Below are 16,986 nucleotides of genomic sequence, written 5' to 3'. Positions count from 1 at the left end.
GGCAAGCCTTGGGTACGGCTTCGAACCCCTCGATTTGGTTTTTAGTCGAGCATGTGCAATAATCCATAACATGCACAAAGGTAAGGTTTCCAATATGAACATCAATGCCTATGCAAACACAATACACGGTGTCACTTATTGATGTTGAATAAAATAAATGTTGAACAATTACCGCGCCAAGAACATCCAGATCGTTCGTTGTGTCGCCTGCTATTTAGACATGACTTCCACTAACATCGATCGACATATCATGGCCTACTTAATGGACAGTCGGCATCTGTGGTGCAATCGTCTGTCTATGAAGGATCCGGACATGCGGCTTGATCGACATAGGTCATCGTTGGGCTAAAGGGTTGAACTTTAATTTTAAAACGATACTTTTAATATGTAACAAAGTAAAATAAAATTAAATCTACAGAAGAGCATGACTAAGAAATGTGCAGGGTATAATGGTTGTTTTCGGATCATGTGATACCAGTCATGTCTTAAAATGGGAAGAAGTTGTGTCTCTCTTTTGGATTGATCAGGTAATAAATTATTATTTTTAATTCACATTATCCTTACCATCAGCATAGCCAAACATGATAAAATAATATATACAAATGCAGCCAACGCCCTTTTATTACTATAATTTCTATAATTATAATCATTAAAACATAATCGTAATTTTAATCTTCAATGACAATTAATGACCATCATTACCAACTCCTCCATTTACAAGATTAATGTAGCATCAAAAATTGTTTCGTTGTCACTATGTTGTCATTACGCAAAATATCTGCACAATTTGTATTCGTATTTTAAGTTTTAGAAAAGGTTTTACAGCGCATTGAACATGTTGTTATCTAATTAAGAGCCGCTAGCGCATTGATTATTCATATTTATGTGTCTATACTCTTTAGAGGCTATACATGTTAAGGTAAGAATGAACATATTGTTTTATCATTATAGTTGCGCCCCTTTAATAAAGGAAGGAATTCCTCTATCACATTCGCTATCGGTCACGTATTCATTTTTTATTAGGGTTTCGGGCAGTAACTGGGATCAACAGAAATCACGAAAGGACACGTATGTTCGTCTTAATGTATAAACAAATATAGTTTATCCTTGTGAGGTCATGCTATCTTTAGGACATGGGAAGACTGTGGTACCACATTGATTTTCACAAACTTGGTTTGCCTTAGGGCGAATAAGAAGAATAATTATTAAATCATGATTATAAGTCATATGTACGGAAATATGTACACTTTTATCGCAAACTTCAACAATAATTCAATCTTACACATAAACCATTACCTGACATTTAAATACGAAAGAGGACTAAGTCTTCCAAATGGTTTGAAATAACCATAGGGGTTGGTCATTGGGTTTTAACGACGAACTTTAATACGTAGGGAAGTTGTAAATTAATATGGGGCATAATTTTGCAACAGCAATGGGTATTGGTCATTTGATCTTTTTGAAAGCTTTGAAAAGCTGTAGTAGAAAAAGACATTTGGAGTGTTTGCACGCATGCGTTAAGATAAAATTTCTATGAAATGAGGTGCATACATTTTCTTAGGTGCAGGTAAGTTTTATGTCATTTGGTCAGTTAATCAAACAACGACTCCTAACATTAGTGTGAAGTTTAAATTTAATACCTGCAGACGAACAAATGATATGGTGTTGTTGCATACAAAAAAAGCTCAGACTTTACGGTGCATTTTTAGTTTAAAAGCTTTTAAAGAGCACAACATATGATGTCAGTTTTCATTTCTACTTCTCATTATTTCATTAATACAATGGTACACTAAGTATAATTCAAAGTCCTTTGTAAGTTTAATTGCTTTAAGTCCTCCTCGTCTTAAAGATGTCACTTTTAGATGACAAAAACGATATGTTCCATCGGTGAACTCGACACTTGCATTGATCTCTGATGCATCTATGAAAAATTGATTTAACATTCTTTTTTTTATGTGAAATCGCTGATTTTGATTGTAAGCGTGTATATAATAATATCGCATTGGTCATAATGCTACAAAAGAGATCGAGTTAAACGAAACAGTTGTGAACACATATATAACGGTTTGTAGCAATTCCTTTACTTAAATTTCTAACTAAACCAGCATTAAACATTTTCAGACCAGATTAAAAAAAAAATCAAAACGGAAACAAAATGTCGATTAAAAATTAACAAAATATGCTTTACCATAGTCAGAACTGAATGGTATTCATTTAAATCTATCACATTTAGACTAGTACTGTAATAGTGTTTGCTTACACACTATTTGAAAATTAATAGTTAAATCAATTTTTGTTTCATAAAATGGAATTTTAATTGAAGATTATTATTAAAATCAGATTTATTGCATACAATATATATTTGTATTACTGTCGGAATTATGGATAATAAAAAATATTTGCAATATTGTAACATGTGATTTGGGGGGCAAACATATATTTCCATGGTTCAAATATACGATTGGCATTTTATTATGTAATGCTGTAACTGCATATACCTGCAAATGCTTTGAAATGCAAATAAATTCATACAGAGTAACCTATAATCCGATTATTAAGAGTTGAGTTGCTAATGTGTGAGTTCATATCATTCCAACGTGCCAACACTGTATTGTCCTGATTTAAAGCGTCTTGCAAATCCGCTTCACATAGTCAAATATAACGACAACACACTAGGGATTTACACGTTGCTGTACATTGTAACAAATAACGAACTTGAACTAGGGCTTATCGCGGGGCCTATCGCGACGGGGCTTATCGCGTGGCTTATCGTCTGGCTTATCGCCTGGCTTACCGCCTGGCTTATCGCCTGGCTTATCACCTGGCTTGTCCCCTTTCTTATCGCCAGGAAAACATGACATTTTGCCACAGCCGTCGTTGCAGCACGGTCGGCTTCGTGGACAGTCGGCTTCGGTGGTGCATTGATCTTTCTTCGGCTTATCGCCACACTTTTTATCAGGTCTTGGTGTCGGACACACTGTTGACAATATTAAAAAGTATTTTACCAAAAAACATTTTATGTATTCAACAATAATATATATATAATATAGTTTTGACATTACTTACTACAACATTGTTTGATTTTCATGAAGTTAAAAACAATCGCCTTTTGTATTGGTTAACGTAAGACGAGTTCGCAGTTTGATAACATGACGCATTTCAAAATAATTTACAACAATAAATGCATTCTCATCAATATTCAATAAAATATTTGTGAATGTACTGACCTAAGGGACAGCAGACCGACTCAATGCACTTAAAGCCCTCAGTGCACTTCCCGTTACCCTTGCATTCTCCAACTGCACCGTCACATAGCCCCGTAGGTACCGTTGCAGGTTCTGCTGCAGATGCTACCCTTACTACTGGTGCTGCTGTAGCTGCTGGTGCTGCTGTAGCTGCTGGTGCTTCTGTAGCTGCTGGTGCTGCTGTAGCTGCTGGTGCTTCTGTAGCTGCTGGTGCTGCTGTAGCTGCTGGTGCTGCGGTAGCTGCTAGTACAGCAGGTACTGCTGCTAAAATCACACTTTTCAATTCAAACTCAAATAGTATCTCTGATCTTCTCTTAGTGACATTTTTTTATCGTAACTTAATGTAAAGCCTTATGAACAAGAAGCGCAAACGTATTCTATAAAAACATTGCATGTCGATGTATATTATGAATCACTTTTGTCATTTAGATATGCACACTCGAATATGACAATTAAATTAATATTGGTAACCGCAGAATGTTAATTATTTCATTTCCTTTGTTGAGTGGAACATTATTAGATATAGGTGTCGTAAACTTCTCCCGTTTATTTTTGACTTTCTTTCGTTGTAAAACTCTCAAATAAAATGTAATACATTTTTAGAACATCTATAATGTATTCAGAATCTATATACACATTATATTGTACGTACCAGATGAGACCAAAAGCGCCAGCAAAAATCCTTCTCGAACAAATCTCGTCATTTTCCACTCGTAATAATCAAGAGAAGTGACGCTACATGCAAAACAGGGCGTTTATATAGTAACTGCATTTGTGGATGTACGCACTTAACGCTTAGTTTTAAATACCATTTTGACATTTGAAGGAGGGGCATATCAAATGTGTCTTGATAGTAAAGTACGACGTTAATAATTTAAAAATATGTTATTTTCAATGTCTTAAGTATCAACGCCCTGATATATACAAAGCCTGGCACTGATTGACGACGCCGGTTCATAAAGTTGAATAAAGTTGAACAACAAAACAACGGATTTTTTTATTTTAAGCATTCTGCAAATTGGATCAGATCATTTCCCCCCAAGGATATCTAAACCCTTGTTAAATATTGCGTTAATTGGTTTAAAAAACACAAGGCCACAACTCAAATTATACCAAATTTGTAGGTTTTCTTAGAAATCATTTGTTGACCAATCTGTGTGAATTTTGTCAATATTTTAAGGCTATATGAGTGATTTTAAAATGGTTCACATCTGTAGAGGGCGATGCGGAAAGACATGCCCGTTAGGGCAGGGGGCGATGCAATAAAACATTACCGCCAGGACAGGGGGCGATGCGGTAAGACATGACCGCCAGGGCAGGGGGCAATGCGGAAAGACATGGCCGCCAGGACAGGGAGCAATGCGGGCTGACATGACCGCTTGGGCGATTCGGGAAGACATTACAGCTATGGCAGGGGGACGATGCGGAAAGACATGTGCGCAAGGGCAGGGGGCGATGCGGGAAGACATGTGCGTTAAGGCATGGAATGATGCGGGAAGACATGATTGCTAGGGCAGGGGGCTTTGCGGGAAAACATGTTCGCTAGGGCAGTGGTCGATGCGGGAAGACATGTGCGCTAGGGAAGGGGGCGATGCATGTTTTTCAGGAAACCATATGTCTTGCCCAATAATCATAAATGTGTTCATAACTGTTGTCTTGATTAAATCTCGGCGGGTTTGAACTCGAGCATAGTTGCGTAAAAAAATTACCATGTTAATACTTAAAAATCACATCATGGTCATTGAAAAATATTCATTAAACTTATTAAGATAAAACATTTATACAAATCATGTTTTAATCTTATCATAAGAACTCGCACCCCTTAAATATAAATCGTGTATGGACAATAAAATACTCTTGAAAAATATATTTATAGATTTATATAATTTGCAATTCACGGAAACAAGGATACATTTCTTATACGGAAACTACACTTCAAACATACTGAAATAGTATAGCGATCGAAAATACTGTATCTTTATTTCAAGAACGGTTTAGACAGAAAATAATGAAAAACACGCACGATTTAAACCGTATTTCATTTCAATATGATTTCATTTTAAAGATCCACTGTAATTGAAAATTAAACAGGAGGCACGCAGGCTAGAATCGTGTTAAGTTTGGACAAAAACAGTCGAAAATTGCAAAGAAATATGTGTCAATGAGATACTTAAATGTACAAACACTAGCTTTGTTGTAGTAACTTTTTATGCGCCGCAAAAGCGGAGGGATATAGAATTTGCGTTGTCCGTCCGTCCGTCACAACCTTTTCAGGGCTTTGTCTCAGAAATTGTATAATTCATCAACATGAAACTTCATAAGTGTATATACATATGAACGAGGTTATGTGTCAGTCTCAAGACCCATTACCTTACTCTTTCTTAAATAAGATTACTTGCACCTTGTTTTTGTATGATGTTGCTTTGTATGTCCATACCTCAGATATCATACAAGATTGCAACATGAAACTTCATGGGTGTATATACAGTGTATATCGATCAGGAAAAATGCCTTGCACAAAATCCATAACTCTACACTTTCTTAACTTAGAGTTATTGCCATTTGTTGCTTTTATGATGCAACATTTTAGGGCTATATCTCAGATACGGTAAGAGTTTTCATAATGAAACTTCATGGTTGGATAGATATCATTAAGGAGAATTTCAATGCATACAAAAATTACCTTACACTTAGTATTGTTTTCGAGTATATCGTTTATCAAAGGATTTTTACCCATCAATAAACACAATTTATTTATCGGGACGTATCAATTCAACTAATTTGCTTGTTATGATGTAAATTGGGAAAGTAATTGCATTTATAAAGAAGGAACAGAAGTAAATGTTAAGTTTATTAGACTTTGTGGAAAAAAGGAATAAATTCAATATCAAAGGAACAAAAGATCGTCATTTCAAACTTGAGTTAAACAGAGATTCTTTAAGCCATAATGCAACTAGGACCCACTGGGACTTAACTTAGGTTGATGATACATTCGACGTTTAGCTAAAATAATAACCCCAGTTTAACGAGACATTTTAAGTTTACCAAAATTGTAATGAGACCAATAATTCTGTTCGTATACAAAACTTTACAGTTGGAGTTTTTATTTGACATTTGATAGTACATTTGTTATTTCGAGACAGATTCACATTTACATTTGTTAAATGATGTAATATTATGTACAAATAATATTACATATTATGTTCACATCTAATATTAAACCATTTATGAGATACTTTTTGCGTCAGTTCCGGGATAGGTTATTTACCAAAAATAAAATAAAAACAAAGAAACCGATGTTATCAAATATTCGATAAAGATGTTCCTTTTAGTTTTTAATATGTATTTCATGCCATAGATATTTATTACAAATGCTATAATTTATAATAAATTATCGTTGCATTCCTTTTGGTGCATTTATACATGTCAATGTTTCAAGCAAGTTGACTGTTTTATATTCATGCAAATGATTCGTAATGAACAAAACATGATTGATATGTGATCTGATTATAGAGGTTTGAGTTGTAAGTGTATATCATCCCAACATGCCAGACAAAAATGTGTGTGTAACATTGAATTTAAAATACGTCGAAATCCAATATTTCAATAACATAATCTGAAGTTTAGTAGATATCGGAGATTCCACTTTATTTTTAATTAATAAATGGCATTAAACATCTATTTGTGAACATGCCTTTGCACAGTATAAGGGGGATATCCGTGCATCCAGTCCCCTTAATTTATATAACTACAATATATAAGTGAAAGGATTTTAACACATCCGTGTTTGACATGTAATTCCATGTTAAACTGTTTATTTTCGCCCATAACAACTAAACAGTAGTTGAATCTTCCATATTTTGACAAATAAATGGCTTTATTTAGCTCCACGTAGTAATATGCATCATATAAAATGTTTCTCATCGTTACGGCCCTTCTGATTGGTTGCTAAGGTGCGTTACTAGGAACATGTGCTTGTTCTATAAATAGTATCTACATGGAAACGCAAAACTTTGCTTATGTTTTTCTTTGAATAATTTCACAATAACGCACAAATCATAGACCAATAACATATCAGTTAAACCCTTAATCTCACAAACAATCATGTGACGACTAAATTTCAATATCATCGCACTAGACGAATTTAAACATAATCTAGTTTCAACTGAACACCCAAAATCACAATAGGTAGACTTAAAATTTGTAGCATTTTTAGAAGATTATTTAAAGATATCTCATAAATGCAGCTATATTTTAAGTATGATTCAGATTCGTGATTTGTAATAAGCCATTTGGGGTACATCATTCTTTAAGTTTTTGTGTTTGTGAAAATAATCATTTCGACAGTCTGTGAAAACTTTGCAATAAATCAAGACGGTTTTGTCTACAATATCAGCAACTGTCTTATTGTGTGAACTGTTGTTGTTCCTTCGCCGTGACGCTCATCACTGTTCTGGGTTTAACATTCCAAGCTTGTCAAGGTAGGACACGAAATAACAACGTGTGGTTTAGGTACAGCGATTAAATGTAAATTACATTAATATTCAAAAGTAAAACACGACGGCATGCTCTCCCTCAATATTTGTTTTGTGCGTAGCAAAACACATCAGCAATACGAAAACAAACATTGGAACAACCAAGCTTAATAAAAGTTGCTTTATTAGAAGATGTACCATAATTATTTAGCATATATTGGCAGCATTTTCGTTGATGTACAACGAATAATAAAAACTTAGAATGCACTTATAAAATATATAAGCACAACGTTGATTGGTTACATGACAGCTCGTAACCTATAATACTTTGCATTGCATGTGTTATTTGTATTGCCAATGCTCATATAACGTTAACGTATGATGATATTTTTTTACTCCAGTCTTTACAGAAAGATGTCAAACAACTTAGTTTAATTGACAAAAATAATGAAGAGAAGTCAATAAAAATTTGTAAGAATAGTTTATATGAATGAACACATGTAAATATAAATTAACAATTTAGTGTTAAGATATACCTCGGCTATTCTTTGTACGCATATTGATACGTTGCATTTTCAAAGTGTTATCTGTTTTGTATAATATTGGAATAAATAATTCATGGCAACGTGTCATATACTTTTAACAACGGCATTAATAACAACGCCACTTTACCTGACAGATCTTTCAATGAGTGGAAGATATATTTACACGACTTATTTGCTTACAGTGCGAATAATGCTCATAACATACTAAGGCTCAAACATGCAGGTCACGGTGTGTATATCAGGTGGTAAATATATTGCTCCTCTAAGAAATATCTTGACAACAAATTTGACTGCAGTTCCCAATTTAAGGATGGGAGTTTTTAAATAGTATACATCATTTGAGATAACAGCACAGGTTGTATAACAAATAAAAAGGGGGGAAATATTATTATATTAAATACTTTAAATAAGAAACTATTTAGAAGTTGATAATCGAATTATTTATTAAATATGAAAAATATAAATCTGGTTTAGACTAAGATAAAACATGCATTTAATTATAATGATGATATTTTTTATTTATTCATGTTAACAAAGTTTGCCCGAGTAATGAGTGAGACAGGATCATTATTCTATAAGTTCATTTTATATTCATTTTTTCATGTTTTGTGTTTTGCAATCCGTTTTAAATCAATCGATTTAATCGACCAATTATGTAATCATCTTAACAGAAATTGAAATGAATAAAAACCAACTTTTAGTATTTGGATGTCAATAGTTAAATTACAATTTTAATTTCCATATTTTGCTTAATATTAATGTTATTGTCGTAAATAAACAAACATATCCTTAAAAAAAATATCGTACAATATTCTGTCACATGAAAAAGTGACTTCTAGTATGTTGTTTAGTCAATAAAAACAAGTAAGAATACTACTTATATCAAAGATTGTGTTTTAATAATGTTTATTTCATCCTTTGTCGACATAGAAATTAAAAAACAAACATTTAATTACTGAATTATTAGCTGTTTAAAATATGTATAAACAATTTTACAAGATTTAAAATAAATCTGGAAAATATACCAAATGTAAATGAATAATATCTTGTCAAAATATAACTCATTTCAAACTTCTTAATAGTTTACCCTTCAACCTCGTCAGAAAGCAAAAAAATGGAAAAGGAAGTACTATCGAGCAGGCTATAACAATTTCGCTTATTTATTGAAAAGCATGCCAAAATTTACCACTTCATGTTATATACTTGTAGCAACAATTAAAACACAGTTTTTGGTCTACACGTGAAATAATGAAGCGGAAAAAATGCAATCATTCTTTCAAAACTAGTTTCAGCCAAACTTTCCTGTTTTGAAATCAAATACCTTCATTCCCTTTGACAGTGAAAGTGAGATCCACCCAGGAATTAAAGAGTGGTTGGAAAAACAAAATTGTGAGACAATATAATGTATGGTGAACAGCAAACAGACAAACCATTAAAATACTGCCAAACTCGTAGGAGCAGCACCCTATTAAGACTATTTTACTGTGAATGAATTGAACATGCTGTTAGCTGTTATAATTAAGAGCCGCTAGCGCTTTAATATTTCCTATTTATGTGTCTATACTATTTAGAGGCTATACATGTTAAGGCAAGAATGAACATATTGTTTTATCATTATAGTTGCGCCCCTCAAATAAAGGAATGAATTCCTCTATCGCATTCGCTATCGGTCTCGTATTCATTTTTTATTTGGGTTTCGATCAACAGAAATCAAGAAAGGACACGTATGTTCGTCTTAATGTATTAACAAATATAGTTTATCCTTGTGAAGTCATGCTATTTTTAGGACATGGTAAACTGTGGTACCACATTGATTTTCACAAACTTCGTTTGCCTTAGGGAGAATAAGAAAATTGATCATTACATCAAAATTATGCGTACACATATTATAAACAATAACATTTCTACAAGATTCATATTGCGGATGTTATTAAGGTGGGTAATTTCTGTCCAAGATTTAACTACTAGACTATAACTAAACAGTGCTTAATATATGGCATATTACATGAAACTATATGTATTTTAGAAGACCAATAGTGTTATTCTTTTTTTTATTTATCGTCACACCAGAAACGCAAACATGTTGAAGCCAACTGGATTCAAACGTTATTATATACCCTTGTTAACATTTTTAAAGCCTGCGACAATAATTCAAAATATGGTCGTTGATAAAAAAAGTTAAGCGTCTTCTTATTGGTATTGTATATTTAAATGTTTATGTCAGATTAATGGCATGTATTTAATATAACACAATCAAGAGATAATAAATGAGAACAAAAATTAAAACAAAACAACAACAGAGAATGGTCTGTCACATGCTACACGTCAAATATGACATCAAGCAAGTTGCTCTGTTTGTTTTTTTCGGTTTTAAACGCGCTCATTGTTCACGTATTTATTGCAGCGAACAAGCCTTTAACACGCTGAACGCGTGGTTAGGCAGATGTGTATGGTTAATGCTAATGCATATCAGTTTTAATTACGTCAGTTGTCGGCTTAATCTTTTGTTTTGTAAACTGCACTTTCCATGCATTAGTTTAACCTGGTTTTTAAGCATGGTCAAGTACCATACCACTGTTGATGTTTGTAGTTTAATTCGATTGAAATAAATGATATGCTCTAAATTCAAGACTCTTCTCGGATCCCATTAGATACTGTGTATTAAAATACGTGTCGTTAGTATTTAAAAAGTGTAAATTGAATATAATTCCGATTTATTATTATACATCTTATATGAAGAACACATTTAAACATCATTTTAAAACGTAAGAAACATCAACCGAGGATGTTGAAAGGAAATTTATATTTATAACCAATTCAGTATAGAAAGCGACCGCATTTCATCTATAAATTATATTCTTAGCATAATAAAAGGTCACAGCAATTTTGCCAAATTATTTACGTTTCTATAGTCATAATATAGATATGCAGATTACTTTATTTAAACCGCTTGATTTAAACAATTGTGAAAATATTTTTACTAAAAACGTATGTCACTTGCATATGTGAAACTATTTCAATAAGTTTTCTGGTTCTTAAAAAATATATGACTTTCCACGAAACACGCTAATTTGCAGGACTGCGATTCTGACACAAGCTGGAATGTCCGTCAAACTATACTTAGTGAGCTTACTTTTGTCAAGCAAATGGCTTTAATGTTTATTAAATTATAAAGGTATGCTTTTTCTACTTCACTACTGCTTTAAGCAATGATCATTTATATTTTTTGGAACATTGTTCCACTGTTCATGATGTTTTGTTGTTACTATGTTTTCGACAAGTCGGTAACGTTCTTCTCCGTTTATGTAAGTGACTTTTTTTCTGAAGTGGGTCTACGAACTTGTGCTGTGGAGTTATCGCAATAAGTTTCGTTTTATTATAAAAAACAAATCAGTCGAATGCTTAAATAGTTTATCTACCCAGCAAAGTCATGTCCCATGCTGATATTTTGTTCATTTTGATTCAATCATATGTCATATTGTCTTTAATAAAAAAGGAATTTGTACAAATTGAGCTGTAAAGTCATGTCGTTCTTTTTAACAGGAAATGATGCAACATTGGCACATGTTTGCATGTTGTTTCTTTTAATTTCATCCTCTTTAAACATAAAAAACATTAAGCAAAATACCACCATTAAATTGTATTTGTTTAGCAGAAACAGTTTACTATGTAAATATATTTTCTGTAACGGTAAATATAGATAGACTTTAAGCCGACCCTAAATGCAGTCTTAAGCTAGGTATAGTGCAAGCCTAAAATACAGAAGGAAATTTCAACTTTGGTCGATGACAACCCAAATTATTGAACGGCAAACACAAACCGTAACATATTAAGTACAAAATTGGTATTATTGTGCTAAATTGTATTTCAGAGAAACAACGCTTGGTATATGACCATATTCACTAGCCACACAGACGCACATTAATCATACATTAAAACTTTAAACGATGTAGAGAAAATGAGTTGTTGCACGCAAACGTTTTTAAAGAAACAAAATTCTGCAAAGTTGTAGATTAGTTATAAACCGTTGGCAGTGTCTGTGCATGATGACCCCAATGACATGTTTGAAGTTTCCTTGAATGTATGTAGCTGTTACTGGGATGTACAATTGCTTCATTCATAGACGCTTATTGCTGGTAACAATTATAGCCATTGGTCAATTAATATTTAAAAAGACTCTTAACATATATATGTACATACAGACCAAGTTTAATATATGTAATTTAGGAGGAGACATGGGGATTTTAAAAGTAACTGTTAACCTTAAATAAAGAGACATAATGTTGTTTCACTGCAGTTCAGAGTGATGGGTCATGGTATGTGACCTTTCGATATTGAAATGCGCCCGGTTTGAATATATGCAATATTTACGGAAATATGTACACGTTTATCGCAAACTTCAACAATCATTCATTCTTGCACATAAACCATGACCAGACATGTTTAGTACGAAAGAGGACGTAAGTCTTCTCAACGGATTGAAATAACCATAGGGTTTGGTTATTGGGTCTTGACGACGAGCTTGAATACGTAGGGAAGTTGTTAAGTAATATGGTTCATAATTCTGCAAAATGGCTGGTAACAGCAATTGGTATTGGTTAGTCGATCTTTATGAAATCTTTGAAAAGGTTTGGGACATTTAATGACACAAGCTGTAGTAGAGAAAGACATTTGGAGTGTTTGCACGCATGCGTTAAGATGAAATTTGTATGAAAAAGGTACATACATTTTCTTAGGTGCATATAGTTTTATGTCATTTGGTCATTTAATCAAACAACGACCCCTTACACATTTTTTAAGTTCAATTGTAATACATGGAGGCGAAAAAATGATTTTGTGTTGTTGCATGCAGACCAGCTCTGACTAATTTGTGCATTTGTTTAAGTTGAAAGGTTTTGAACCAGCAGTTAATATGATGCCAGTTTTCATTTCTGCTTCTCATCATTAAATTAATAAAATGGTACCCTTAGTATAATTCAAAAGTCCTATGTTTAATTGCTTTAGTTCTTCCGCGTCTTAAAGACGTCACTCTGAGATCACTAACACGATATGTTCCATCGGTGGACTCGACACGTGTATTGATCTCTGATGAATCTATGAAAAATTGATTCAATATTCTATATTTTTTAATACAAAATAGCTGATTTTGATTGTAAGCGTGTATATAATAATATCGCATTGGTCATAATGCTACAAAAGAGAGCGAGTTTAACGAAACAGTTGTGAACACATATATAACGGTTTGTAGCAATTCCTTAATTTTAACTTTTTAACTACACCAGCATTGAACCTTTTCAGACCATAATTTTTTTAAATAAAAACGGAAACAAAACGTCGATTAAAAATTTAAAAACAAAATGCTTTACCATTGTCAGAACTGAATGATATTCATTTAAATATATCACATTAAGACTAGTACTGCATTAGTGTTTGCTTAAACACTATATGAAATTTAATAATTGAATCAAATTTTGTTTCATAAAATGGAATTTTAATTGAAGATTATTATTAAAATCAGATTTATTGCATACAATATATATTTTATTACTGTCGGGATTATGGATAACATAATATAATTGCAATATTGTAACATGATTGGGGGGGGGGGGGGCAAACATATATTTCCATGGTTCAAATAGACGATTGGCATTTTATTATGTAATTCTGTAACTGCATTTACCTGCAAATGCTTTGAAATGCAAATAAAGTCATACAGCGTAACCTAAAATCCGATTATTAAGAGTTGAGTTGCTTATGTGTGAGTTCATATCATTCCAACGTGCCAACACTGTATTGTCCTGATTTAAAGCGTCTTGCAAATCCGCTTCACATAGTCAAATATAACGACATTACACTAGGGTTTACCACGTTGCTGTATATTGTAACAAATAACGAACTTGAAATAGGGCTAACCGCGGAGCCTATCGCGGCCGGGCTTATCGTCTGGCTTATCGCCTGGCTTATCACCTGGCTTATCGCCTTTCTTATCTCCTTTCTTATCGCCTTGAAAACATGACATTTGGCCACAGCCGTCGTCGCAGCACGGTCGGCCTCGTGGACAGTCGGCTTCGGTGGTGCATTGATCTTTCTTCGGCTTATCACCACACTTTTTATCAGGTCTTGGTGTCGGACACACTGTTGACAATTTCAAAAAGTATTTTACCAAAACAATTTATGTATTCAAAAATACTTATATTTATGACATTACTTACTACAACATTGTTTGATTTTCATGAAGTTAAAAACAATCGCCTTTTTTATTTAGTTTAGTCTAAACCTATTTATTTAAGCTCGATTGCATAGAAAGTAATTCCTACTTATTTGAAATGCTCTCGAGTCCGTTTCCTGGGCCTAGAACCAGTACTTGGTGTCTATGTGGGAGATCGAAAAAACGCTCCCACAGCGGGGATCGAACCCGTGACCTCCCGGTCGCTAGCCGGACACCATATCCATTACACCACGGCGACCTTTTTTATTTGTTAACGTAAGACGAGTTCGCAGTTTGATAACATGACGCATTTCAAAATAATAAACAACAATAATTGCATTCTCATTAATATTCAATAAAATATTTGCAAATGTACTGACCTAAGGGACAGCAGACCGACTCTATGCATTTAAAGCCCTCAGTACACTTCCCGTTACCCTTGCATTCTCCAACTGCACCGTCACATGGCCCCGTAGGTACCGTTGCAGGTTCTGCTGCAGATGCTACCCTTACTACTGGTGCTTCTGTAGCTGCTGGTGCTGCTGTAGCTGCTGGTGCTGCTGTAGCTGCTGGTGCTGCTGTAGCTGCTGGTGCAGCTGCAGCTGCTGGTGCTTCTGTAGCTGCTGGTGCTGCTGTAGCTGCTGGTGCTGCTGTAGCTGCTGGTGCTGCTGTAGCTGCTGGTGCAGCTGCAGCTGCTGGTGCTGCTGTAGCTGCTGGAGCTGCTGTAGCTACTGGTGCTGCTGTAGCTGCTGGTGCTGCTGTAGCTGCTGGAGCTTCTGTAGCTGCTGGTGCTGCTGTAGCTGCTGGTGCAGCTGCAGCTGCTGGTGCTTCTGTAGCTGGTGGTGCTGCTGTAGCTGCTGGAGCTGCTGTAGCTGCTGGTGCTGCTGTAGCTGCTGGTGCTGCTGTAGCTGCTGGTGCTTCTGTAGCTGCTGGTGCTGCTGTAGCTGCTGGTGCTGCTGTAGCTGCTGGAGCTGCTGTAGCTGCTGGTGCTGCAGTAGCTGCTGGTGCAGATGTAGCTGCTGGTGCTGCTGCAGGTGCTGGTGCTGCTGCAGCTGCTGCAGGTACAATTGGAGCATCGGGACAGCAGGCATCCCCCAATGCACGAATAAGATGTTGGACAAGTACGTCCTTCCAAGCAGTTCCCTCTCGTACCCCCATTCGGACAATATGGACCTCCTCCATTAACTGTTATATTGAGATGAGAAGAATGAGCATGGAAAAACAAAGTTTCTAAAAAGGTATCCGTAATTAAATGTTATCTTTAAATCTTTCTTCAACTTAAATGTTTTCTTTATTATAAAAACAAAACACAAAAAGTTATAAATCCCGATCTTGAGTACAGCTAATATAAATAATGATTATCTTTCTGAGTTGTTTAAGTAACAACGAGTCTTGTTGGCGGTGTAAGCCTTTTGAAGACGAGTCTGATACATAATTGATAGTATTTTGTGAAAATAAAACATACACTAAAACAGGACCGTTTTATTATTGAAAGTAATATGAACGTCATAAATTGAGCTCAACAAAACTTGCAATCATGGATTGTATGCAGAATGTGCCCGTCGCTCTTTATAGTCCTTATCATGCAAAACAACTTAACTGCAAAATTCAATTCACATTCACGTTTAGTGAACATACTCATTAATTCTTATACAAGTCGCTTAAATCACACTTTTCAATTAAAACTCAAATAGTATTTCTAGTTCTTCTGTAAGTGTTTCAACGGCCTGCCGATTTTGAATTTGAAATAAGAAACATCCATGAATCACCTTAAATTATATTCGTTCTAAGTAAACAAAATAATATGTAGCTGACCTACCTTCTCTTATTTATTGGCGATGTTAATGGACACAGTGACATTTTGAATCGTCATTTAACCCATGTATGCCTAGCGTCTAAAAAAGGCCTTGGCAAACAGCGCAGACCCAGATGAGACGCCGCATGATGCGGCGTCTCATCTGGATCTGCGATGTTTGCTTAAAAGAATTTCTGTAAGTAATATTCTAAATATAGAAATAAATATACCAGACATCCCTAATTTTGAAATGAATTGATCCAATTTAGAAGGATGGGAGAGTCCACTCGGCATAAATGGGTTAATGTAAAGCCTTATGAACAATAAGCGCAAACGTATTCAATAAAAACATTACATGTCGATCTATATAATGAATTACATTTGTCATTTAGATATGCACACTCGAATATGACAATAAAATTTACATCGGTTACCTTAGAATGCAAATTATTTACTTTCCTTTGACGAGTTGAGCATTATTAGATATAGCTTTCGTAAACATTTCCCGTTAATTTGTGACTTTCTTTCGGTGTAAAACTCTCAAATAAAATATAACACATTTTTAGAACATCTATAATGTCTTCAGAATCTATATACACATTATATTGTACGTACCAGATGAGACCAAAAGCGCCAGCAATATTCCTTCTCGAACAAATCTCGTCATTTTCAACTCGTAATAATCAAGAGAAGTGACGCTACATACAACTCAGGGCGT

General features: G+C 34.4%; 1 protein-coding gene across 2 annotated transcripts; it reads right to left on the bottom strand.

Moving 5' to 3' along the window:
• Nucleotides 1-2,448: 2,448 nt before the first annotated feature.
• Nucleotides 2,449-16,986, bottom strand: LOC127870961 (nematocyst expressed protein 3-like). 2 transcript variants are annotated; one of them, XM_052413561.1, is made up of 3 exons: nucleotides 16,884-16,986; nucleotides 14,854-15,658; nucleotides 2,449-2,977 (listed from the first exon to the last, which is right to left on the bottom strand). In XM_052413561.1, the coding sequence occupies exons 2-3, from the start codon at nucleotides 15,653-15,655 to the stop codon at nucleotides 2,721-2,723; spliced, it is 1,059 nt and encodes a 352-aa protein (XP_052269521.1). In that variant the 5' UTR covers nucleotides 15,656-15,658; nucleotides 16,884-16,986; the 3' UTR covers nucleotides 2,449-2,720. The 2 variants fall into 2 exon arrangements, with proteins under 2 accessions (XP_052269521.1, XP_052269522.1); XM_052413562.1 differs by lacking the exon at nucleotides 2,449-2,977 and adding an exon at nucleotides 13,374-14,400.

The sequence above is a fragment of the Dreissena polymorpha genome, chromosome 3, assembly GCF_020536995.1.
Source record: "Dreissena polymorpha isolate Duluth1 chromosome 3, UMN_Dpol_1.0, whole genome shotgun sequence".
Lineage (NCBI taxonomy): Eukaryota > Metazoa > Mollusca > Bivalvia > Myida > Dreissenidae > Dreissena > Dreissena polymorpha.
This window is presented reverse-complemented; position numbering and strand designations above follow the sequence as displayed.